The 26,930-nt window shown below is 42.1% G+C and overlaps 1 protein-coding gene and 1 pseudogene across 5 annotated transcripts in view; both read left to right on the top strand.

Annotated features, from left to right (window-relative positions):
- Positions 1-26,930, top strand: part of MAP3K3 (mitogen-activated protein kinase kinase kinase 3) — a 73,131-nt gene that overhangs the window by 5,662 nt on the left and 40,539 nt on the right. For 2 of the 5 annotated variants that reach the window (XM_032266043.1, XM_032266044.1), the window contains exons 2-5: positions 5,713-5,834; positions 7,735-7,827; positions 17,458-17,498; positions 25,172-25,271. In XM_032266043.1, coding sequence (XP_032121934.1) covers positions 5,713-5,834; positions 7,735-7,827; positions 17,458-17,498; positions 25,172-25,271 — 356 coding nt within the window. Of the gene's footprint in view, positions 1-5,712; positions 5,835-6,237; positions 7,637-7,734; positions 7,828-17,457; positions 17,499-25,171; positions 25,272-26,930 lie in introns of those variants that run through there. The other 3 variants (XM_032266045.1, XM_032266046.1, XM_032266047.1) reach the window with 2 other exon arrangements.
- LOC116541636 lies at positions 9,294-13,303 on the top strand (annotated as a pseudogene).

Raw genomic sequence — 26,930 nt, 5'->3', positions numbered from 1 at the left:
TTCTCCTGCCTCAGCCTCCCGAGTAGCTGGGGCTACAGGTGTGCGCCACCATGCCCAGCTAATTTTTGTATTTTTAGTAGAGACGGGGTTTCACCATGTTGACCAGGATGGTCTCGATCTCTTGACCTCATGATCCACCCGCCTCGGCCTCCCAAAGTGCTGGGATTACAAGCGTGAGCCAGCGCGCCCGGCCTTAACTTCTTAATCTCTAAAATGAACCTCTTCCTCCTTGTGCTTCTTCCTGGTAGCTTCTAAGTCATACCACACCCACTCTCAGGAAATCTTTTCAAGGTTATGAGCACACTATTACCCCATCTCAACTTGTTCACATGTTAAGTTCACAAATACATTTTTTTTTTTTGAGATGGAGTTTTGCTCTGTCACCTAGGCTGGAGTGCCAGTGGCACAATCTTAGCTCGTAGCAACCTCTGCCTCCTAAGTTCAATCGATTTTCCTACCTCAGTGTTCCGAGTAGCTGGGATTATAGGCGCCCAGCACCACACCTGGCTAACTTTTGCATTTTTAGTAGAGGTGGGGGTTTCACGATGTTGGCCAGGCTGGTCTTGAACTCCTGACTGCAGGTGATTTACCTGCCTCAGCCTCCCAAAGTGCTGGGATTATAGGCATGAGCCACTGCACCCGGCCATGGCTAATTTTTTGTAGAGACAGGATTTTGCCATGTTGCCCGAGCTCATCTCAAACTCTTGGGATGAAGTGATACTCCTGCGTTGGCCTCCCAGAATGTTGGACTTACAGGTGGAAGCCAGTGCATCCGGCCTGTCCCTCTTATTTTCTTCAATCCTTTTTTTTTTTTTTTTGAGACGGAGTCTCACTCTATTGCCCAGGCTGGAATGCAGTGACGCAGTCTCGGCTCACTGCAACCTCTGCCTCCCGGGTTCAAGCTATTCTTGTGCCTCAGCCTCCACAGTCACTGGGATTACAGGCGTGTGCCACCATGCCTGGCTAATTTTTGTATTTTTAGTAGAGATGGTGTTTTACCATGTTGGCCAGGCTGGTCCTGAACTCCAGACCTCAGGCGATCTGCCCACCTTGGCCTCCCAAAGTGCCGGGATTACAGAGGAGAGCTCCCTTGCCTGGCCTATTTTCTTCAGTCCTCTTAAAGCCTTCCTTTTCAGCTTCCCATCTTCTCGTTCTACTTGATTAGTGTTAGTCCCTGAGGATCAGTCTCTGACCCTCTATTCTTCCCCTCTGTTCCCTTAATTGCTTATTCTTCATGTCCTTTCTCTCAGTTCATTTCATAAGCTAGCTGGAACAGCTTTCTTTTCTTTTCTTTTTTTTTTTTTTGAGATGGAGTTTTGCCCTTGTCACCCAGGCTGGCATGCAATGGTGCTATCTTAACTCACTGCAACCTATGCCTCCTGGGTTCAAGCGATTCTTCTGCCTCAGCCTCCCAAGTAGCTGGGATTACAGGCATGTATCACCATGACCGGCTAATGTTGTATTTTTAGTAGAGACAGGGTTTTTCCATGTTGGTCAGGCTGGTCTCGAACTCCTGACCTCAGGTGATCCATCTGCCTCAGCCTCCCAAAGTGCTGGGATTACAGGCATGAGCCACTGCGCCTGGCCAATTCTATCTTTTTTTTGATACAACTTTGTATTTGTGTGTTGTTGTTTATCCTTTTATCCCTAGAGTTTGAACACCTTGAAGTATCTTTTAAAACTTTCTTTTTCTTTTTCGTTTCTATTAACATGTCTTCTATACTATCTTTAAAAACTTTCTAATGTATAATACATAAGTATTCAGTAAATGATTATTGTTAATGATTTATAAAAGTTCAGTAATAAAATTAAGTATTAGGGTAGATTAAATGGCCTCCAGTCTTTTTCCATTGACCTTTTCTCATTGATGATAATAATAGCCAGCATTTTTTTAGCATTACTGTTAGGTTCCATAAGAAATAATTCGTAGGTTTTCTTTTGCTTTTAACTCTCACAGCAGCTTTGTGAAATGATGCTTTATCACCATATTACAGATGAGGAAATTGAGGTTTGGAGAGAAAAATGATTTGCTCTGGGCTTCTTTACCAGATTTTTCTGACTCTGAAGTTCATATTCCTAACTGCTGCAGTCTAAGAAAGCTGCTGTTATTTGCGGGGGTTTTTTGTTTGTTTTTTGTTTTTTTTGAGAGGAGTCTCACTCTGTCACCACGCCGAAATGCAGTGGTGTGATCTCGACTCACACCAACCTCTGCCTCTTGGGTTCAAGCAATTCTCCTGCCTCAGCCTCCCATGTAGCTGGGATTACAGGCGCATGCCACCATGCTCAGCTAATTTTTTTGTATTTTTAGTAGAGATGGGGTTTCACCATGTTGGCCAGGCTGGTTTTGAACTCCTGACCTCAAGTCATCCGCCCATCTCAGCCTCCCAAAATGCTAGGATTACAGGTGGGAGCCACTGTACCAGGCCTGTTACTTGTTTTTAAAAGTTTTGTTTGTTTGCTTTTAAGGAATGCCACATTGAAGGAGTGCTGTTAATTCAATTAGTCTCAGTCCATACCACAGAGATAACTGGCCTGTGGCAGCCAAGTGTGCATAGTGAAGCTGCTTTTTAGAAGGAAAACAAAAACAAAAACAAATCCTCAATCCAGGAAGAAATGCCTGAAAGAGCCACTTGATTTACTTCCTATCTTTATACGCATCCTCTGAAGTATCAATTGCAGAATCTGTTTACCTCTAGGAATGTATTTGACTTTGACACAAAATTAGATTCTATAACCCTGATTCACTTGTGTCAGTTGTCCCAGATTTCAGATGACAGTGCCAAACTGTTCCTCTAGTATGTTCTCAGCTCTGGAACTACCAAACAAGTTTATTCATTAAGTAATGCCAGGAATTGGTAGCTTCCTGGAAACAGAATTTGTCAACCTGATAAACCAGGTCTTTTAATAACATCATGTTATACAGAATTAGAAATGATTTCTCCAGTCATGCTTGTGGATCTGACTCAAAAAGTGGTATGTGTTTGTGTGTGCCTGTGTCTGTATGTGTATTCACATCCATCTTCTTTCAATATCTGAGTTGAAAGAACTGAGAATTCTCAATTCTTAGGGTGGTTAATGTTGTTACTGATAACTCCTTGTGTTCTGTTTTTAGGAGTATTGTTGGATGCTCCTTAGAGAACACCTAGTCATAATCCTCTTTATATTGATCCCAATTTATTATTACTGTTGACCCAATTAATTTTATATATATTTAATAATATATAAGCCATTTAATACATAAACCTGTGCATATTATATGTAAGCCAATCTTCCTAGCTTAGATGTTATGCTTTAATTTTTAAACTTTGGTTGTGAGGGTAAAAAACAAAACAAAAAACCAAGTTCCCTTTTTTTTTTTTTTTTTTGGGACAAGGTCTCACTGTTGCCCAGGCTGGAGTACAGTGGCATGATCATGGCTTACTGCAGCCTTAAACTCGTGGGCTCAAGTGATCCTTCCACCTCAGCCTCTCAAGTAGCTGAGCCTACAGCACACACCACCATGTGCAGCTAATTTTTTGTAGAACAGAGTTTTGCCATGTTGCCCAGTCCGGTCTTGAACTCCTGGGCTCAAGCAGTTAGCCTGCCTTGCCCTTCCAAACTGCAGGGATTACAGGCATGAGCCATGCTGCCCAGCCAAGTTCCCTTCTTTAAGGAAGCTATAGGGAAATTGCTAGAAGGTATAAAATAATTGATGGGATTTATATTTATTAATTTTGACTGATGTCTTTTTATAGATACCCACTTTCTCCTCATTCATTATCCCTTTTACTGCATGCTTTTGATATTACAACTGTGTCACTCTCATACATACTTTTGTATATATTTTGAAGTGGAATCATATGGGAAGTTACACTTCTGGTGTTTTTCCTGCAAGTTTTAAATCTAATTTTACTTTCCTGAACAAGCAAAAACTTTTTAGGCACCTTTGTCATTTTCTGCAACTCGTCAGAGGGCATATAGGGCACGAGAGCAGATTTGGTCTAGGAAGAGGGGATAAGCAAATAAGGGGAGGGGGCGGGCACGGTGGCTTACGCCTGTAATCCCAGGATTTTGGGAGGCTGAGGAGGGAAGATCGAGGGAACTCAGGTATTTGAAACCCAGCCTGGGCAACATGGTGAAACCCTGTCTCAATAAAAAATACAAACATTAGCAGGGCATGGTGGTATGCACCTGTAGTCCCAGCTACTCTGGAGGCTGAGATGGGAGGATTGTTTGAGATTGAGGGGTGGAGGAGGCTGCAGTGGGCTGTGATTATACCACTGCATTCTAGCCTGGTAACAGAGTGAAACCCTGTCTCAATCAATCAATCAATCAGTGGTGGGAGAAAAGACTGGAGCAGTTTTACTTCCTACGTTTCATGCTGTTCGTTTCTTTCCACAGGATATTAGAATATTTCCAAGGGACAGTGATAAAGGGCAGAAGATAGGCACTCTCTTTGGGTGGAGTCTTTTGTATTTGCTGCTTTTAAGGTTTGCCCCAATCCCCCAAGTGACTCACTTGTCACCAAAGCAAGTATAACAACTCATCCCTCATGTTCCCTTCCTGATCAACAGATTTATTCATTTTGAATCTCCAAATGCTATTTGAATGGGCAAAGATTTCTTAAAGGACCTGGGGAACATTTGTAAAACATGGAATTGGGCCGGTTTGTGTTGTGGGTTTTGGCCAGTTGTTTTCAATGGATGAAAACTGTAGTACTCCACGCTATTTCAAGAAAAGGGGATTAAAAGTAATGCCAGTAAGATGGAGACAATGCATTGCCTGGTCAGTTTAGGGAGGAAAAACAATAGAACTGCCCTTTGACTTCCCTATGGGAAGTAGAAGGCCTATAAACTTGTAAAGAGTTGTGGGGGTTGTTGGTGGTGGTGGTGGTGGCGGCATCAAATGCTAGGCTTGTAAAACAACTTTTGTTCAAAGCAACTAGTTACCTGAGGTCTTTATTTGGTACCTTTTAAAATGTGCTCGCCTCCTTATGATGCTTTAAGAATAAGTCTGGGACTGACACTGTGCCATAATCAACTCTCTATGGATTCATCTTTTCATTCAGTACCATATTACATTGTACCGTGTTGTTCTTCACTTCAACTTTTCATCTATTTTTCCTGGTTTCTCTGGCACTGGACAAATTGCTCTGCTTGAGTAGGTCCCCTCTCTGCAGTGAATGGGTAAATATTGCTGCTGGAAATCTGATTGGAGAGCTATTAAGAAATCATTAAAGGCCAGGCATGGTGGGTCACACCTATTATAATCTTAGCACTTTGGGAGGCCGAGGCAAGAGGATCATTGGAGTCGAGGAGTTGGAGACCAGCCTGGGCAACATGGGGAGACCCTGTCTTTACAAAAAATTTAAAAATTTGCTAGGCATGGTGGTGCACGCCTGTGTTCCCAGCTACTCTGGAAGCTGACGTGGGAAAGTCACTTGAGCCCCAGAGTTCAAGGCTGCTTAGGGCTGCAATGAGCTGTGATCACACCTCTGCACTCCAGCCTGAGTGACAGAGTAAGATCTTGTCTCAAAGGAAAAAAAAGAATCCATTAAAATTCAAATTACCATAGTCTGACCTTTTGGGTGGTATCAACTGCATGTGATTATAGTTACAGGGTCTGTCATTTTACCTGGGCAGAACTCCCTAAGTATTAGTCATATAGTTTGTGAAAGAGCTTTGCTGGTCTGTATTGAAGTATCTTTAGTCCATGTGCTTTCTTTCATTGCAGACGAACAGGAGGCATTGAACTCAATCATGAACGATCTGGTGGCCCTCCAGATGAACCGACGTCACCGGATGCCTGGATATGAGACCATGAAGAACAAAGACACGGGTCACTCAAATAGGCAGGTGTGTGTGACCCTGGCAGAGCTAAATGAGATTTGTTGGGAAGGAGTTTTCAAGTGGGAAATATATGAAAAACCAAAGATACTTCAGTATCAGGGTTGAAAGGTTTTGACCCCTTCCTTTCACAATCTCTTAAGTGCACAGTGATACATACCAACCAGCTAAGGTTAAATGGAAAGTGATATTGGGAGGCCGAGGCAGGTGGATCACCTGAGGTCAAGAGTTTGAGACCAGCATGGCCAACATGGTGAAACCCTGTTTCTACTAAAAATACAAAATTAGCCAGGTGTGGTGGTGCATGCCTATAGTCCCAGCTACTCAGGAGGCTGAGACAGGAGAATTGCTTGAACCTGGAAGGCAAAGGCTCTGGTGAGCTGAGATGGCGCCACTGTGCCACTGCACTCCAGCCTGGGCAAGACAGAGCAAGACACCATCTCAAAAAAAAAAAAAAAGCGATATATACCATGCAGGTATGGATATATGATCTGGATTGTGTAAGCATTTCATCTGTTATGGGGACAAGATTCGTAGACGTTTTTCTCCTTTACTGATAATTGGCAAATATTTAATTCAGATTCATGATCCCTGAGTCAGAATGTTTTTAGCTACCTTATAGTATGTAATCAGGAAAAATTAATTAATTTGGTATTAGCTTATGTAAAATGTAATTAGGAAGGTAAATTTATTAATTAAAATGTCACATAGTATATTCCAAAGGCAATAATGATTGATTTTGTTATTACAGTTTACAGTTGTTTCACCTTATTAATGCAGGTAGTTGAGAGTGTATGTTTTATTGAGAGTTGTATTCTTCTTTACGAAAACATTTCCTATTTTTCTTAACATTTGAACTTGTGTGTCATTGAGAATCTTCTCACCTATAGTGCCGCTTACCTGTTTCTTGGGTACTTTGGCCTGCAGAGAGGAGTGAATGATGGGGAGCTTTCCTACCTAGTGGATATCCAGCGCTGTGTCAGCTGGCTCTGTTGGGCATGTTTGGTGAAAATTTGTCTATGACATTCTCCCTTGTGGTTCTGTTTATCAGCTAAATTCCTTTCTTTTCATTTGCACCTTGTTTACCAATTCTTCAGAATTGGTTCCTAGAGATAGGATAAGGCCCTAGAACTTTTCCTGTCTGTGGTCTGCTAGATAGAGCCTTCCAGAGTATTTCCTGCCTTTAGGAATCCTAGGGACCCCAGGGGGAGTGAATCCTTTTGTTTCATGTTAAAACAAGGATTAGTTTAAAAAGCTGCTTTTATTGTTGTTACCTTACAGTACTGGAGGTATAAACAGATAAGGGCCCATTCTTAACACTATTTTCATATGTTATTTTGTTTGACTTTTTGGGTTCTCCCTTGCTATAACTCATTTGTATTCAAAACCACTTTTGGAAGGAGCATTTTACCAGAAGTGAGTCCCCTCCCCCACGCGTGAGCCTAATGATCTCACTTTCCTTCCTGTCTTCCTATGTAGAGTGTGCCTGCTAACATTGCTCAAGTTAGCTGATCTTTCTTCAGACTGGACTATTAGCATGAATACCAGTTAGTGGGTTAAAAGAGAAAGCTTTCTTGAATTGGAAGGCCCAAAAGGACCAGGCTGGGAGAAGGAGGGGTAGAATGGTCGCTGATAGTTCCTTGAAGGAGGGTTCCTTTTTAAGAATCCTTCTGCTTAGAGCCTAAAAACCATGATGAGGGAAGTCTTGCTCTTTTGCTGTGTCTCCTGCTGAACTGTTAAGAGTGAAGCCAGTGGTTATGAAGGCAGAAGACTGAAAAGGATTGACTGTTAGGAAGTAATCTTAACAAGAGGTACTGGCTCTTTGGATCCACGATTTACTTCAATGTTGTCAAACTTAATATTGCACGAAGGATACAAATTATTAACCTCAGTTTTTTTGTTTTTAAAGAAAAAACACAACAGCAGCAGCTCAGCCCTTCTGAACAGCCCCACAGTAACAACAAGCTCATGTGCAGGGGCCAGTGAGAAAAAGAAATTTTTGGTAAGGATCCAGATTACCTGTTAAAACCAAAATGTACTTTTAAATCTGCTATTTATGCTGCAGGAGTGAAATTCACTTCCCAGACAAGTTTTTAGGGGATTTGTAAGAAGCATTGGTTACCCATGACCTGTATTCTATACTTCTAATCACCATTTCTTACCACAGTATTATTCATAAGCAGCCTCTATCAGTGCTGTCCAGTAAACTTTCTGTGATGACAGAAATGTTTCATATCTGTGCTGTCCAATGTGGTATTGTAGCCTCTAGCCACATGTGGCTGTTGAACAACTAAAGAACTACATTTTTTTTTTTTTTTTTGAGACGGAATCTCGCTGGGTCACCAGGCTGGAGTGCAATGGTGTTATCTCAGCTCACTGCAAGCTCCACCTCCCAGGTTCAAGTGATTCTTCTGCCTCAGCCTTCCGAGTAGCTGGGACTACAGCCGCGTGCCACCATGCACAGCTAATTTTTGTGTTTTTAGTAAAGACAGGGTTTCACTGCGTTGGCTAGGATGGTATCTCTTGACCTCGTGATCCACCCACCTCAGCCTCCCAAAGTGCTGGGATTACAGGCGTCAGCCACTGTGCCCAGCCTAAATTTTAAATTTTGTATCATTTTAATTAAATAGCCACATGTGGCTAGTGGCTATTGTATTAGACAGCACAATTTTATGTACTATGTAAGGGACTGTTGATTTATTGGGCAAGAAATTACATATATGCTTGGAGATGTGTAGAGATGCATTGGTATGTTCATTCCTTACATATACATCATGAGTTTCTATACATTGTGATAAGCTAATAATGGGAATTCTATCTAAGATTCTGTTTTAGGAAGATTGTGAAGATGTGGAACTAGTATGGCTGTTTAGAAATCGAAATTCAAAGTATTATGTTAATATTGGGCAAAAAGGGAAAGAAAATGCTAAGACAGATTTTCCTCTTAATGAAGTCAAGTTTATAGAATGGCCTGTCCTGGGAAGAGTAGCACATGTTTAGCTTCTGACCAGGAGAGATATTCTTCAGCAAAATTCTGGAAGCAGAAAAAGAGAAAGTCTCAACAGATATATTTCTGGGGAAAAAAATGGGGTATGAGGCAGTGCCGGGAAGATGTAGGGGAGAAGTATTTATAGCCTAGTATAATCAAAGGAGCCTGGAGTTGTTAATAATCCTTTAACATAGGACTTTATAATTCACAGAGTTATACATTTATTATTATTATTGTAGTTTTTGTTAGCATAGGTCTGGGATAGAATGAACAGTTTTCTTCATTACCAGTTCTTCTGCCAGAAAGTCCATGCTTAGGAAGAGAGAGGAATGAAAGATCAAAACCTAATTTAAATGGTGAAGAGTTGCCAAATTTGGTTAAGAAATGTCAAATTGGATTACAGATACAAATTGTGGAGTCCCAGCTGAAAAAAACTAAGTATTTTGGCTAGCTGGAAAGGTTGTTTATTCATGGGTGGAATGGTGCTGGCAGAGGTAAACAGGCTTTCACTATGAGAATGGCAGTGCTGGCTACGAGGCAGAGTCAAGACTGGCACAGCTTCATGGGGTTCAAGCTTGGCCCAGTAAGGAAAGTCAGAGTAGCTGTGGGTTCATTAACAGGATTGTTTGGGGGTTGAGGCCTGGAAGAACCGAAAAACCTAATTTAGTACCTCTGCTTGGCAAGACTTGAGACATCCTCTTCCCTAAGTAAACAAGCTTGGTAACTAATTTAAAAAGAATGCATTTGAGAACAAATAAGCAGCTATGGAAGTACATGGGCAATGAGCTATTAACTGTTTTCTTTTTTTTTTTTTTTTTTTAAGACAGAGTCTCACTCTGTCACCAGGCGCCAGGCTGGAGTGCAGTGGCATAATCTCGGCCCACTGCAACCTCTGCCTCCCGGGTTCAAGCAACTCTCCTGCCTCAGCCTCCCAAGTAGCTGGGACTACAGGCGCACACCACCATGCCCAGTTAATTTTTGTATTTTTAGTAGAGACGGGGTTTCACCATGTTGGCCCAGATGGTCTCAATCTCTTGATCTCGTGATCTTCCTGCCTCAGCCTCCCTAAGTGCTGGGATTACAGGCTTGAGCCTCTGCGCCCGGACCTATTAACTATTTTCTAGGAAGTAGATTCTGTATTCTCTGCATTCTAGGAGTGCATATACTAGGAGCATTCTCTGTATTCTTCCTTCTGTATATTGGGTCTCTGGAAGCCTACAGCATTATTAGAGCTAATTGAACATTCTTAGATGTGTGGCACATCCCGTGTGTGGCTAGGGCCTAAGAATAGTTTTGCAGGCCATGATGTGCAGTGTCCCTTTAGCAGTCATCAGCTCACAGTGCGTTATTAATGGCAATTAGTTCTCTACGGGTCTGACAACTTAGTGTGGTGAAAAGAATGCTGGCCTATGGCTGAACATGCTGGAGAAGAGCTTGTCTGGCCACAGGGACAGAGCAGTGCAGACCCAGCATGTGTCTCTCATGTGCCAAGTGGAGCCCCCAGCCAAGAAGGCAGCCACACCAGCAGAGGGTGACGAGGACAATGACATTGACCCGTTTGGCAGTGACAGTGAGGAGGAAGACAAGGAGGCAGCCTGGCTGTGAGAGAAGTGGCTGTGGCAGTATGTGGAGAAGAAGGCCAAGAAGCCTGCGCTTGTGGCCAAGTCCTCCATCCTGCTGGACGTCAATCCTTGGGACATTGAGACCAATGTAGCCCAATTGGAGGCCTGTTTGTGCTCCACCCAGCTGTATGGGCTGGTCTTGGGGGACCTTCAAGCTGGTGCCCATGAGCTACGGTACCTGGAAGCTGCAGATTCAGTGTGTGGTGGAGGACAACAAGGTGGGACAAACTTGCTGGAAGAGGAGATTACCAAGTTTAAGAGCATGTGTAGAGCATCAGCATTGCAGCTTTCAACAAGATCTGATGCCTGAGAGAGTATGTGTGTGCGCAAGTGTGTGAAGCCCTGCCGCAATTAAAAACTGAGATCAGCAAAAAAAAAAAGTGCTGGCTGGCTTAGGAGTCTTAGAGTTGTTATTCATTTATTAACGTAGGATTTTATAGAGTGATTTCAACAACAGTTAACATCAACACTGTAGGCATGTGTATAAGGTGTACACAGCTCTTACTCAATGAACAAAGGTATTGAGTAGAGGCAGGAAGGAAATCCAAGTCTTCTGATTCCTAGTCAGAGTAATTTTACCATGTATAAGCCATATAACCTTTCTGAAGTGAGTTTTTCCTTCTGAAATATAGACTTAATACGCACTGTGTCTACCTCTTAAGATTGTTGTAAGATCATAGACAGAATGTGAAGTGTTTTATACGGTGTAGAACAAATGTACAAATGTAAAGTTGTAGTGGTTATGTCACTTCTTATGTTTTGGCACTGCAGATGTGAGCTTTGGGGAAAGCTTCTAATCAGAACTGTGTATAGTGTAGTGGAACTGAAAGGATTAAGGTTTTTCTGTCTTTATAGCATTATCATTACTGAAGCTAGACTAATTTCTGAAAATCCCAATGGAGGAAAAAATGGAATCCTTATTTCCGTGGATTCCTGTGTCCCTTGAATCTTATCAAAATGGTAGGTAGATACTTGAACAGAGTCTGGGTTCTGGATCTAACCCTCTAGATATTCGAGAGTGGGTGCTTCAGAATGGAAAAGCTGCTTTCTTCATGGTAGGCACAAGCAGATCAGGGCCTTGGCTATCAGCTCTAGAGGAAGAGAATTCCAGGAGCTGTTCCCCAAGCAGGGTCAGTGATTGCGCGGACTGTCTTTTGCTTTCAGTGTGAAAGACCTGACTCTTCACTACTTCCTTTCTCTTTCAAGGGTTATTGATAAGATTGGCTGGCCAGTTAGAAAATAAGACATAAAGCAACACACAAGCCTGCCATTATATTTTGTAAGAAGGTTGCTTTATAATCATCTCTTCCACTGACCTCCTACAATTTTCCTGAGTCATGCTTAAAACTAAAATTTTAATTTTTTTTTTTTTTTTTTTCTTTCATTTACTTAACTCTCTTTGGCAAAATAAGGACTGCAGTTCCAAAAATAGGGGAGGCGTCAAAGGTTTGTAGCAAATGCAGGGAGAGGAATCAGTACAGAATCAGAATGAGGATAAGAAGGATGGTGGCTGAGGCCTTTGCCAGGTCAAATTAGTTCACAAACCTTTGGTGAATAAATACTGATTTTTATGAATTCTTGAAAGCTTCTTGGGTTACATGTTCAGCTATTGAGTTCAGACTTTGAGAAGGTCATTTCTGCTTTAGTGTTATTTTCCGTTATTCCTGTTGCCCCTGCTGAGTTCCTGAATCTGTAGCTCAACGTGGAGGCCTGCACTGTCTGTCTCCCGAGCGTGGGTCTCACTACTGCTCTCACCACATTGCCTGTGGTGGGCAGGGGACTTGAAGCTGCTTAGACCTGAAGTTTTGTGCTGGGACTTTTTTTTCTCAGTAGCTGTGATACTCTCCATTCACCTTAACATGTGCCTATGGTCAAGATTCTTAGACATACAAAAGAAATGTATGTTATATTCCCTGTACCCTGGGAATCATGAAGTCTTACTGGGAAATGAAGATTACATGAAAGAAAGAAAGAAAGTAAGATATGACTGTGCCTCACTGTGTGGTACAGAGAGTGAGTGCTATAGAAGGCCAGAAAAGTGAAAGATGAGCTTGGGCCAAAAGAGTTATGGAGTCATTTCAGGTGGAAGGGTACTTGAACTAGGCTGTGAAGGAAGTATAAACGTTTAGATAGGTGGAAAGGAGGAAGGGTAGCACTCCAGGTCAGAAAACAGAATGATTAAAGGCCTAGGGGAGGAAGCAAACATGGCATATAGCAGGAAACAAGGTGAGCATTGATCTGGCTTTAAAGGGGAGTTCCTGTGGGGAACAGATAGTGTGAAATGATCAGGTAAACTGAATAAACCTAAATCCCAGAGGGCTTTGAGTGATAGCAGAGAATTTAGGCTTTATTCCATAGATCATGGAAATCACTAATTACCTTATGAACAAAGAAGGAATACGGTGAAAAAGGTGATTGAGATGGTTGAAACTGTAGAGGGATGCAGAGAGAGTTGGAGATGGGGAACTGAAATGTATAAAGTTGGCTTTAGGACTCTGGGAGCAAGGGGAAGGGGTCTCACTGAAGGTGATGTCGGGGAGAATGGGAAGCAGAGTCATACCGGAGGCCTCTGAGAGGAGAATTGGAATTTGCTCCCTGGCTGTGAGGGGGAAAAGAAGGAAAGAATCAAGCATTACTCAGAGGTTTGATCCTGTGTAGCTGAGAGCACAGCAGTACCAATGTTAGAAATAGTGACACTGAGCCAGGCATGGTGACATGCACCTATAGTCCCAGCTTCTTGGGAGGCTGAGGCAAGAGGATCGCTTGAACCCAGGAGCTCAAATCTGTAGCGCCCAATGATAGTGCCTGTAAATAGCTACAGCACTCCAGCCTGGGCAACATAGCAAGACCCCATCTCTAAAAAGAAAGTAATAGTTGAGAAGGTGACTAGTTGAGGAAAGTAGTTGATGTAGACACATGGCTAGATCGAGTTTGAGATTACAGCAGAAAAAAAACTTAAGAGTGTGTGAGGTGTGTATGTTGATTTTTGTGGATCCATAATCTGTTATCTGCAGTTCTGAGATCCAAACAGTCCTACAAACTAAAGGCCCGTTTTTAGTTTTTTTAGTTTCTATTTATTTATTTATTTTTTAATTTGCAGGAGACTCAATTGGCAACCAAACCTTTCTTGAATAGACATGGGGCAGTTTATAGTCTTTCTATAGAAAGACTATAAATTATAGACTCATGCCTATAATACCAGCACTTCGGGAAGCCAAGTTGGGCAGACCACTTGAGGTCATGAGTTTGAGACCAACCTGGCCAACATGGTGAAACCTCATCTCTACCAAAAGTACAAAAATTAGCTGGGTGTGGTGGTGCACGCCTCTAATCCCAACTTCTTGGGAGACTGAGGCAAGAGAATCACTTGAACCCAGGAGACAGAGACTGCAGTGAGCTGAGATCGTGCCACTGCACTCCAGCCTGGGCAACAGAGCGAGACTCTGTCTCCAAAACTAAAAAAAAAAAAAAAATTGGAAAAATACATATAATACCCCAGTTTAAGAAGGAGAGCTATTATGTGTTTTTTTTAACCTCAATTTAAATTTATTTATTTATTTGTTTGTTTGTTTGTTTGTTTTTGAGACAGAATCTTTGCCCTATCACCCAGGCTGGAGTGCAGTAGTGTGATCATGGCTGACTGCATCCTCAACCTGCCTGGGCTCAAGCAGTCCTCCTCCCTCAGCCTCCCAAGTAGCTGAGACTGCAGGCATGTGCCACCACAACTGGCTAATTTTTGTATTTTTTGTAGAGATGGCATTTTGCTATGTTGCCCAGACTGATCTCAAAATCTCATTGCCTGGGCTCAAGCAATCCTCCTGCCTTGGCTTCCCAAAGTGTTGAGATTAGAAGCATGAGCCACCATACCTGGCCCAAAACTTTTAAAAATGAAAAAAAAAAAAAAAAAAAAATAGACAAAAAACAAAAGAATAAAAACCTGAGGAAATAAGTGAATAAACTATAGACTTCAGTTGATTTATCAATATTGTTTAATTAATTGTTACAAAAAGAAATGTACCATACTTATGTACGATATTAGTAATAGGGGAAACTGGCTGGGCGCAGTGGCTCATACTTGTAATCCCAGCACTTTGGGAGGCTAAGGTGGACAGATTGCTTGGGTCCAGGAGTTTGAGGCTAGCCTGGGCAACATGGCAAGACCCATCTCTACAAAAAGTTACAGATTAGCCCAGTGTGGTGACATGTGCCTATTTGTAGTCCCAGCTATGTGGGAGGCTGAGGTGGGAGAATCGTCTGTGCCCAGGAAGTCAAGGCTGCAGTGAGCCATGATCACACATCTGCCCTTCAGCCTGGCTGGTGGGAGTAAGACCCTATCTCAATAATAACAATAATAATCATAGGGAAACTGTGTGTGAGGTGGAGAGGGATATTTCAGAACTCTGCTCTATATCAGTTTTTCTGTAAACCTAAAACTGTTCTGAAAATAAAATTTATTAATTAAATAATAGAGCTACAGCAAGGTATCCTGGGTTGTAGGCAGGAGCAGGTAAAAGGATATGTAACCCAACTGTAGGGACAGACAAGACTACAAATTTCACAGAGCACTTCGGATACTGCAGAGCCAGTTGAGGAAATAGTGTGGGAAGCTGGAGACTGCACATCAGAGCATGGCAACTCTACTTTGGAGGGCTCTTGTCATAGTAACTGCTTAGAATTTCAGGGGAAAGAGAAAAAGAAGATAATGAAAAACTGCTCTCAGTGCCTGTGTGACACTTAAGTTGTAGCATAGCCTGGTAGTTAAGAGTCAGGCTTCCAGGGTTCAAAACCTACCTCTTCCTTTATAAGCGAAATGACCTGACCTTGGGGGAACTTACTTAATCTCATTGTAACTCAGTTTTTTTTTCTGTAAAATAGGGATAATAATGGTACTTGTTGTGAGGATCAGTTTAATTAATATATGCAAACACGCTTAGAACAATGCTTGGTACATGGTAAATGCTCAGTAAACGTTAGCTATTATCATTATTATTAATGGATAAAGCGGTCCATGTGTTCTTAAAGGATAAGAAGGCTATATTAGGGCTGTATTTTTTTTTTTTTTTTGAGACAGGGTCTCACTCTGTCACCCAGACTGGAGTGCAGTGGCGCTGTCTCAGCTCACTGCAATTTCCGCCTCCTAGGTTTAAGCGATTCTCCTGCCTCAGCCTCCTGAGTAGCTGGGATTATAGGCATGTGCTACCACTCACGGCATAATTTTTTATTTTTAGTAGAGACAGGGTTTCATCATGTTGGCCAGACTAGTCTCAGACTCCTGGCCTCCAGTGATCCACCTGCCTCGGCATTCCAAAGTGCTGGAATTACAGAGGTGAGCCACTGTGCCTGGACTTTATTTGCCATTTTAAATGAATAAAGTAAATTTTCCCTGTTTTAATTTTGAATATGATAAATATCAATAGATATAATCCACATAAGCAAAAGCTCTTTGGGGTCTTTAATAATATTTATAGTGTAAATTAGAACCACTCTAGTAATTCATTGACCTGGAAGACAAATGTAGTCCCCTAATGCCTTGGGGAAAGGGAGTCCTTTAGGGACCCACCCTACCTTTCAAACTCATTCCGTTTTCTGGCATCTTCTCTGCTGTGTGCTTCTTATCTTCAGATACTCTTAAGTACTCTTTTTTCCAAGCCACAGCCTATTTTTTTTTCTTCTGAGACGGAGTCTTGGTTTGTTGCCCAGAGCTGGAGTGCAATGGCATGATCTTGGCTCACTGCAACCTCTGCCTCCCAGGTTCAAGCAATTCTCCTGCCTCATCCTCCTGAGTAGCTGGGATTACAGGCATGTGCCACCACGCCTGGCTAATTTTTGTATTGTTAGTAGACATAGGGTTTCACCATGTTGGCCAGGCTGGTCTCAAACTTGGGACCTTGTGATTCGCCCGCCTGGAGCTCCTAAAGTGCTGGGATTATACGTGTGAGCCACTGTGCCTAGCCTGTCACAGCCTATTAATTTGTCTTCCTCAGTATAATAATTCTTCATTGACTGTGACTTCATTCTCTCCTTCATCTCTATTATTTGCTGGTTTCCTGCCCATCTTACCTTTCTTTTCCTCTATACCTGTTCTTCTGTAATATCTTTCTCCCTTCCCTGTCATTTTTTTAAAACCCCCTCAAGTTGTTTGCCCTCTTGCAATATCTCTGCTTCCTTAATTTGTTCTTTGTCATTTTAACACTTCCACTTCCTCTTATTTCTCATATTTATACTTAGTTCTGTTTTTCAATTCATTCAACCACTTAGCAAATATTATTAAGCACAAATATTATACCCCATTTCCTTTGTTCGGCACTCGGGATACAGAAACATGATAGACCTGATCTCTGCTCTCCTACAGTTTACAGCTTGTCATGGTGGTTGTTTTGGAAAAGGCTGGGGACAGTATATAAGGTAATTTTTTCAGGGTCCTACTGTACTCCCAGTGGGGTAGCCTTGGTAGGGTCATGGGAAATCAATGACAGTGGTACCAACGGTAGCAGCAGCAAAAACCAAATGTTGCATGTCTGCTATGTGTCAGGTATTTTGCTTACATTTAGTTGTCATAAGAACTCTGCAAGGGATGTTTAGCCTTACTCTATAGATGGAAAAACTAAGATCCGTAGAGGATAAGTAACTTGCCTGTGATCATATAGCTAGAAAGCATCAGCAGCAAAATTTCTTTTTGTCTTCAGTCACATCAGCCAAGAAGGAAAGGTATTCTGGTCAGGAGGTGATAGAGTGGGAGAAACTTCCAGAGCCAATTGTAGATATAGGGTGTGTATGAAGCTAGAAACAGCAGCCGTCTAGGGATTTTATCCTATGAGCTTTGTTGCCCCTAATGTTAGAACTGGAAGTCTTAACTCACTGGGAAGGAATGCCCATGCCCATCTGAGAAGAGAAGCTGGACCAGGAGCCATTAGGGATGTTTGCCTAATGTCGCTAACGGAATGCCTAAGGCTTACCTGGGAATGGCAGGAGTGATACATTCCAGAGAATCCTCTAACCTGTCTATCATTCCTTTTGGCAGAGTGACGTCAGAATCAAGTTTGAGCACAACGGGGAGAGGCGGTAAGTCTGCCTTCTGATCAGTGGATGTGTTCATGTATGCCAGAGTTCTCAGATAGCATTGAGTTCATGGAAGTCATTCCCCTGTCCTTATCCCTACCTGTGGGGCTGCTGGCTGGGTAATGGGGTGGATTGGGCATAAAGGGAGGAAAGTTTCACCCTTAACTTGGCCTGCTAATTGACCTTGTTTCTGTCTTAGCATTGGAAGCCATTTCACCTGCTAATGTTTTACTATTCGGCTCTATTCTGCTACTGTGAGGTCTGACATTTTGTTAGAAGTGAGGACTCCAGCTCTACTCAGAGTCATGGCTTTCAGACACACTGACACTGTGTCACCTGTGGGCATTAGAGAGAGTGCAGGATTCTCCTGTAATATAGTGCCATTCCCATTCCCAGAATAGTAGCCCTAGCTTTGTCCACATCACGGGTCAGGTTGGTGGATTAGAAGTTTCTTCATGATGTCTCTAGGTCATGGGAATCTACACCAAGTCCATCAGTTGTAAAAGATTTTAGCTCCTTTGAGAACATAGAAAGAGGACGTTTTTTGGTCTGTGTTCTGAATCTTGCCTCATTAGGGAAGTGAAAGTAATGTTAGAAAACTTTTCTGTCCTTTTCTCCATTGTCAGTATTTTAGTTATTGTTATCTTTTGTGGGAAGCCAAGGTAGAAGTTCTTAGTAGAAAAAAAATGTGACTGTCCTTAATTTCTCAAGTTAGTTAAGGAAAACATTCAGAAAGCATATAGAATTCTGGTCATGGGATATTTGGGACCTTGTGTGTTTGTGCATGTGCAGCACATGTACACATAAATGTGCCTTTCGGTATTTTTTCCACTCTTTGCCTTTCTCTCCCATTGATATATCCCCTGCCCCACCTTTCCTTTGCCTTGAGCATTTGGACAGTTGAAAAGCATACCCATTAGGATAAGATCTCACCACAGGACCTTAGTACCTCCAAACATTCTTGATTCTGGTAGTTCTCTGCAGCTGGTACCTTTCAGTCCACTTTGCAGCTGGCTCCAGCAGATACCTATGGCTACTGTTCTCGCTTTAAAATACACTTTCACAAACCTACAAGGTTGTCAGTGGCAGCCCGGTGGAAACATTGTGGAAAGTGTGGTCTGCAGAACCAGGGTCCTTCTGCTCCCATGTGAGTTCCAGGCCTAGAGGGAGGAAGGTCTGAGCTCTGTCCCCAGCTGTTTATCCTGTGTCCTACCATTAGCAGAGAAGTTAAATTGTCACTTCATTGTTGATATTTTCACACTTTCCAACCTGAGTTTTAAAGGGATGGCCAAACTCAGCAACAGAGTTTTCAATCAAAAGCTCAATTGTGTTAGAGCCCAATTATGCAGTTAGGCTCCCCTGAATTCCCTGTTCCCAAAGTGGTATGCAGTTACAGTGAGCAGGCTTACACTGAGAAAGTATATGTGTTTGGCTTCAGAGAAACTGCCAGACTGAAACCACAAATATTTAAGGTGGTCAGGCAGGAATGGCCTTCTGAAGCCTTGAGCTGACGAATGTTGCTATCAAAGTTTTGAAAATGGTGCATTCTTTTTTTATGGAGCTGTTTTCAGGAGCCATGGCCTTTCAGTGTTTGTGCACTATATGTGGAATTGAGGACTTCATATAAAGTTTGTGCAGGGAAGCCTATAGAGTTAGTACTCTGTGCCAGGCAGCTCTAGTTTCATGTATTTCATGTCAGGATTTTGTAGAGAATGTCATTGTGGGCATTTTTAACTCTTTACCAGGAATATGGATAGTATTTATCTAAACGTAGGACCTTATAGAATTAGAATTCACAGGAAAGAGGAAAGAAGTCATGACTTTTCCCACTTATCCATGACAGGTATTCATTCTGGTGGGCTGATTTTCCCTTTACTTTGAGATATGCGACCACACCCCTGACTGTTCTCCCTCTTGGCCCCAGGACAGCTAGGGAGAAAGATTGTAGATTAAGATCTCCTTCCCTTTGGAAACATTAATGATACACTGATGGGGATGGTTTCACATGTGTTAGACCTCTCTTTGAAGTGCTGGCCTAAAAATGCCTGTTACACAGTAGGATGGCAGCAGCTTAGATCTTACCTAATCTGGAATTCCCGGCCTCTCATCAGACTTCCAGGTTGCTTTTGTGCGTTTTGAATGGCTCATTGCCAGGCCACGTGCAGAAGAATGAATCTCTCATCATGATTCTTTTTCAATAGTGTGCTAGGGACATCTGAGTGGACTTCTGGTATTTTATCCAGAAAGGCTGATCCCTTTTGAATGGTTGCTGAGGCCCTGAAAAAGGAGGGATATGATTTGCTCTTGGGAATAATAGAATGCTATCCTCTCGAAAGGCTTCAGAAAACACTCATCTAGAAAATCCATCTAGATAGCACCTAACAGTATCACTGCTTGGGACAGTTGATTTGGAAGAAAAAAAAGTAAGAGTTACAGTCTGAATGGATTTCCTAGTGGAGATAAAACTAATTTGGTTAGTATAATTTCCAAAAATGAAAGGTGGTGGACAAAGGAAAAAACATGAAGGAATTATCTTCTTGAGATGTTAGGCTTTGCGTGAAGGATAGATTGTGGTTTATAGTAATAGTCTATCAATGTTGCCTAATAGAATTTTCTCCTATAATGGAAATGTTCTATATCTGTGCTATCTAGTACACATATGGCTACTGTACATGTGGCTAGTGTGCACTTGAAATGTGGTTGACATGTATGGCTACTGTACATGTGGCTAGTGAGCACTTGAAATGTGGTTGGTGAGACAGAGGAGAGACCATTTTTTTTAAGACAGGGTCTCTGGGCCAGGTATAGTGGCTCACACCTGTAATCCCGGCACTTTGGGAGGCTAAAGTGGGCAGATCACCTGAGGTCAGGAGTTTGAGACCAGCCTGGCCAACACGGCAATACCTCAGCTCTACTAAAAATACAAAAAATAGCTGGGTGTGTTGGCACACACCTGTAGTCCCAGCTACTCAGGAGGCTGAGGCAGGAAAATCGCTTGACGCTGGGAGGCGGAGATTGCAGTTAGCTGAGATCACCTCACTGCACTCCAGCCTGGGCAACAGAGTAAGACTGTCTCAAAAAAAAAAAAAAAAAGGAAGACAGGGTCTCTGTGGTGTGATCATGGAGCCTCGACCTCCTAGGCTCAAGCAATCCGTCTGCCTCAGCCTCCCAAGTGTCTAGGACAACAGGCACACTGCCACACCCAGGTAATTTTTGTAGAGACAGGGTTTTGCCATGTTGCCCAGGGTGGTTTCAAACTCCTGGGCTCAAGCGATCTGCCTCCCAGAGTTCTGGGATTAGAGGTGTGGCCCACTGTACCTGGCAAGGAACTCATTTTCAATTTAATTTAATGAATTTAATTTTAAATAGCCACATGTGGCTAATGGCTGCCATATTGAATAGTGCAAGTGCATTTCTGGATGATGAAGGATTTTTTGCTTCTCACTGATTTAGCCAACCTGACACAGAAAAACATTAAAGAAATTATCTGGTCATATTTTATTAAAACTCAATGGCTTAGATCCCTCTCTCTTATGGCTTATTGCTCCTTTTTTTTTTTTTTTTTTTTTTTTTTTTTTTTTTTTGAGACGGAGTTTCGCTCTTGTTACCCAGGCTGGAGTGCAATGGCGCGATCTCGGCTCACCGCAACCTCCGCCTCCTGGGTTCAGGCAATTCTTCCACTCCAGCCTCCTGAGTAGCTGGGATTACAGGCACGTGCCACCATGCCCAGCTAATTTTTTGTATTTTTAGTAGAGACGGGGTTTCACCATGTTGACCAGGATGGTCTCGATCTCTTGACCTCGTGATCCACCCGCCTCGGCCTCCCAAAGTGCTGGGATTACAGGCTTGAGCCACCGCGCCCGGCGGCTTATTGCTTCTTCCTCTGGTTACACCACTTCCCACTCTGGGGGAGCAGGGAAGATGAGAAAGAACCACACACTTCTTCCTGTCAAAGTGGAAGAAGACAAGAACTGTGCAGGCCCATGGCTGAATACTGCCTGCTCCAACATACGGTAGTTTGATTTTATCCTGCCTAGGTGTACTAAGTGATGAGGGTTGTTTTAATTTTCATTTTTCCAGTTACATTGAGCATCTTTTCATGTGTTTTATTTGCCACTTAAAATTCTTCCATGAATTGTCTAATCTTTTTCCTTTTCTATTAGATTGTTTGTATTGACTTTTTACAAGTATTTTCTCCAAGTTTGGTATTTAACTTTGCTGATGGTTCATTTTGCCATCAGAAGTTTATTTATTTATTTATTTTTATTTTATTTTTTTGAGACAGAGTCTCGCTCTGTTGCCAGGGGCCAGGCTTGAGTTCAGTGGCGCAATCTCGGCTCACTGCAACCTCCGCCTCCTGGGTTCAAGCAATTCTCCTGCCTCAGCTTCCCAAGTAGCTGGGACTACAGGCACACACCACCATGCCTGGCTAAGTTTTGTATTTTTTAGTAGAGATGGGGTTTCACCGTATTGGCCAGGATGATCTCAATCTCTTGACCTCGTCATCCGTCCACCTTAGCCTCCCAAAGAGCTGGGATTACAGGCATGAGCCACTGCGCCTGGCCAAAGTTTGTTTATTTATTTATTGGAATGGAGTCTTGCTCTGTCACGCAGGCAAGACCCAGATCTCAGCTCACTGCAACCTCTGGGTTCAAGTGATTCTCCTGCCACAGCCTCCCAAGTAGCTGAGATTATAGGCATGTGCCATCATACCCAGCTAATTTTTAATTTTTAGTAGAGATGGGGTTTTGCCATAATGACCAGGCTGGTCTTGAACTCCTGACCTCAGGTGATCACCCGCCTCTGCCTCCCAAAGTGCTGGGATTACAGGCGTGAGCTATCATGCCTAGCTTGTCTTCTTGTCTTCTGTATTTTATGTTATGCTTAGGAAGACCTTCTCTAATCCATATATATATGTGTGTGTTTGTGTGTGTATGTGTATGTATATATGTATAAGTTTTTTTTTTTTCTTAAACTCATACAAATACAGGATTTTAAAAAATCTTGGGGGCCAGGCATGATGGCTCACACCTGTAATCCCAACACTTTGGGAGGCCAAGGTCGGAGGATCGCTTGAGGCTAGGAGCCTCAAAAAAAAAAAGAAATGTATATATATTTTTTGAGACAGGATCTCATTCTGTCATCTAGGTTGAAGTTCAGTGGCTCAATCACAGCCCACTATAGCCTTGACCTCCTGGGCTCAAGTGATCCTCCCACCTCGGCCTCCCAAGTAACTGGGACTACAGGCATGTACTACCACACCTGGCTAATTTTTTAAAAAATCTTTAGTAGACAGGAGGTCTCACTCTGTTGCCCAGGCTGATCTTGAGCTCCTAGTCTCAAGCGATCCTCCTACCTTGGCCTCCCAAAGTGCTGGGATTACAGGTGTGAGCCATCATGCCTGGCCCCTAAATTTTTTTTTTTAATCCTGTATTTTCTTTTTTTTTTTCCTCTTTTATTTAATCCTATATTTTCTTATAAAATTTGAGAGTATGTTTATGTATGAGTTTCTTTATGATATTTTTTCTCTTTCATTTGTCTCTGATTATTGTTAATCATCTAAGTTCTAGAGTATTGAGTTGAACCCATGTAAAATTCCCACTTTTGTATATCAAAAGTGGTTGGCCATCAGTAGTTCAACCTAATAAATTCATTAAAACTTCTTATTGGCCAGGCATGGTGGCTTACACCTATAATAGTAGTACTTTGGAAGGCTGATGTGAGAAGATTGCCTGAGTTCAGAAGTTTGAGATAGGCCTGGGCAACTTACTGAGGCCCCATCTCTACAAAAAATAAAAAAATTAGCCAAGTGCATGCCAGTAGTCCCAGCTACTTGGGAGGCTGAGGCAGGAGGATTGCCTGAGCCTCAGAGGCTGAAGCTTCAGTGAGCCGTTATCATGCCACTGCACTCCAACCTAGGTGACAGAGTGAGACTCTGTCTCAAAAAAATAAAAAATTATATTTTATAAATATAAATTTATTAAAAAAATAAATTTATTAAAATTTTTTAAATTAAATCTGGAGACAACAGATGCTGGAGAGGATATGGAGAAATAGGAACACTTTTACACTGTTGGTGGGAGTATAAATTAGTTCAGCCATTGTGGAAGACAGTGTGGCAATTCCTCAAGGACCTAGACATAGAAATTCCGTTTGACCCAGCAATCCCATTACTGAATATATATCGAAAGGATTATAAATCGTTCTACGATAAGGACACATGCACATGTATGTTCATTGCAGCAGTGTTTACAATAGCAAAGACTTGGAACCAACCCAAATGCCCATTGATGATAGACTGGACAGGGAAAATGTGGCACATATACACCATGGAATACTATGCAGCCATAAAAAACGATGAGTTCATGTCCTTTGTAGGGACATGGATGAACCTGGAAACCATCATTCTCAGCAAACTGACACAGGAACAGAAAACCAAACACTGCATGTTCTCACTCATAGGTGAGTGTTGAGCAATGAGAACACGTGGACACAGGGAAGGGAGCATCACACACTGAGGTCTGTTGGGGGAGGACTAGTGGGGGGACAGTGGGGGGTAGGGAGTTGGGGAGGGATAAAAAATAAAAATAAAAAACCCACAACTTTTTATTATGGAAATTTCAAGCACACACAAAAGTAGACAGAGTATTACACTGAACTCCCATGAACCTGTCACCGAGCTTCACCATTACTAACGTTTTCCCAATCTTGTTTTATCAATTCCCACTTTTCAATTTTGCTGAAGTATTTAATAAATCATATTTTACACCTCTTTGGATGAGTCCTTACTCTACCTTGTATTTATAGAAATTGTTCTTTGAACTGACCTAATGAGTCTCTCCAGAAAAGCTTCAATGTCAGTACTACTTACATGCCCAGATATGTCACTGGTTAAGAAAACTGATCAGGCATGTCACCAACTCAAGGGGGAATTCCTATGATTCTGTAGTAAAAACTCTTAATTCTGAGGAAAATCAGTATTGAGATTCTTATGGCATCTCAAAGATGAACAATGGAAAAGACCTTTCAAGTCCTGGAGTTGAGTCCCTTATGAGTTGAGGCCATGTTTTCAGGACTGCTATGTTTCTAGCTTATGTTTTCTAGCTTATTTCTATGTTTCCAGTCTCTTATGTTTTCTAGCTTATTTCCTAAATAATTTTTTCTTTCAACTTTTAAGTTTTACGGTACATGTGTAGGATGTGCAGGTTTGTTTCATAGATAAACGTGTGCCATGGTGGTTTACTGCACCGATCAATGCACCACCTACGTGTTAAGCCCAGCATGCATTAGCTATCCTTCCTGATGCTCTCTCTCCTCAAGCCCCAACACCCCCAGGGTGTATTGTTCCCTTTCCATGTGTATGTATGTTCTCATTGTTGGAACATAGTTTCTAGTGGCCTCTTCTGTCATTGGCAGAAGAGTCTAAGCTGAAGTGGTAGATTAATGGTTGGGAGTGAGCAATAGTTATGAGTACTGTTGTCAAACCTGACAGATGCTCAGAGGGTGAAAAGGTAAAGGTAGAGAAGAGGAAAAAGGAAACAATAGGGATGAGGCAAACCGAGTGAAAGAAAACAGAGAATCCTATGTTGAGAAGAAAGGAAGAATATACTCAGACCATTGTTTCTAAACCCTGCATTTTAAGTATACAGTTAACCAGGCTTTCTGTTTCTTTTCAGAATTATAGCGTTCAGCCGGCCTGTGAAATACGAAGATGTGGAACACAAGGTGACAACAGTATTTGGACAACCTCTTGATCTACATTACATGAACAATGAGGTGAGAAGGTAGATGGATGGGGCAGGGACAAGAGGGACAGATGCCTACTTTTTTCTCTCTGTTTAACAGAGCCTTTTAAAGTTTGTTCCTCTAAAATCGTCTGCAGGTTTTCATTTTCTACACCCCCTTTTCTTAATTCCAACAACTCCAGGATTTCTGTCTTTTACTACATGGGAGATTACTCAGCCATCTCCATTCCCCCTACTTATTCAGTGCAGATAGCGCTAATATTCCATGGTGAAATCAGGTATGATACCAGGTCTATGGCTTATATTGCCTCCTTTTTATTTTGTAAGAGTATCTTTTTTTTTTTTTTTTTTTTTGCCCCCGCACAGCCTTAACAAGAAGCAGAGGGTTCAGCAGGGGCTAGGGAGGTGTGACAAACCAGTGAGTAGATCATCTGTTACAGTTATAAATGCTGGATTCTTCTCTCAGAGTTTAACTTCTGATTGGAGCTTATTTCTTTCTAAAGTTAGCACCTGCTCCAATAAATTCTTTAACTCCTCCTCCTCCTCACTCCACCCCAACAGTCCTTATTTATTTCTACTTTGAATATCACCCAGGAAGGAATTCTTTTGAATGTTAGTTTCTGGGCTGCTTACAATCAGCTTAGGCTGGTACTTTGTACTAGTCTGAAAGGCAGTGTATTTATGCTGAGTAAAGAAGGTATACCTCAAGGAAACTGAGTTGGGGTGCAAGACAAGAAAGCTGGGAAATATCATGACCCTTTGAGAGTCAGATCATCACTGTGTAGTTTTATTTTATTTGATGAGGAGTTAAAATTTTTCTTTATAGTTTAGGAGTGAAATCTGCAGGTGCTGAGATTTTTTTGCTGAAACACTCTCTGGTCCCCTTCCTACAAAATATACAGCTACTGTCAAATAGCTTACTAAAATAAAACCCTCTGATCTTTTGTTTTTTTTGGATAAATTTTAGAAATACAGAAAATTTGGAAAACAAGTCACTAACTCTCTAGTTAATAATACAGATGCAAATATTTCAAACTATATAAACTAACACATTTTAGTTATAAGGTATTAGAATCCCAAAAATATAAATGTCAAATCCACAGAACTTTAAAAAATTTCACATAGTGCAGTCCAAGTTTTAGTAATTGTGTATGAAAGTGAGGCTAAAGTCAGTTAGCTAATCAACGTTAAATAAGATGTTCTTGGCCGGGCGTAGTGGCTCATGCCTGTACTCCCATCACTTTGGGAGGCCAAGGCAGGCGGATCACAAGGTCAGGAGAGTTCAAGACTAGCCTGGCCAACATGTTGAAACTCCGTCTCTTCTAAAAATACAAAAACAATTAGCTGGGCATGGTGGTGTGCACCTGTAATCCCCGCTACTTGGGAGGTTGAGGCAGGATAATTGCTTGAACCGGGACCTGAGAAGCATAGGTTGCAGTGAGCAAAGATTGTACCACTGCTCGAGCCTGGGCTACAGAGTGAGACTCCGTCCAAAAAAAAAAAAAAAAGTTCTTTAGTTAGTAAAGCCTTTTCTGGATGATTTAGTAGTCTTTTTTAGTTAGTATTTCCATTAAGAATTCCTGATATGGGCCGGGCGCGGTGGCTCAAGCCTGTAATCCCAGCACTTTGGGAGGCCAAGGCGGGTGGATCACGAGGTCAAGAGATCGAGACCATCCTGGTCAACATGGTG

The sequence above is a fragment of the Sapajus apella genome, unplaced genomic scaffold (assembly GCF_009761245.1).
Source record: "Sapajus apella isolate SASKATOON/1434 unplaced genomic scaffold, GSC_monkey_1.0 scaffold153, whole genome shotgun sequence".
NCBI lineage: Eukaryota > Metazoa > Chordata > Mammalia > Primates > Cebidae > Sapajus > Sapajus apella.
The sequence above is the reverse complement of the archived record's forward strand: the minus strand, read 5'-3'. Positions and strand labels throughout refer to the sequence as shown.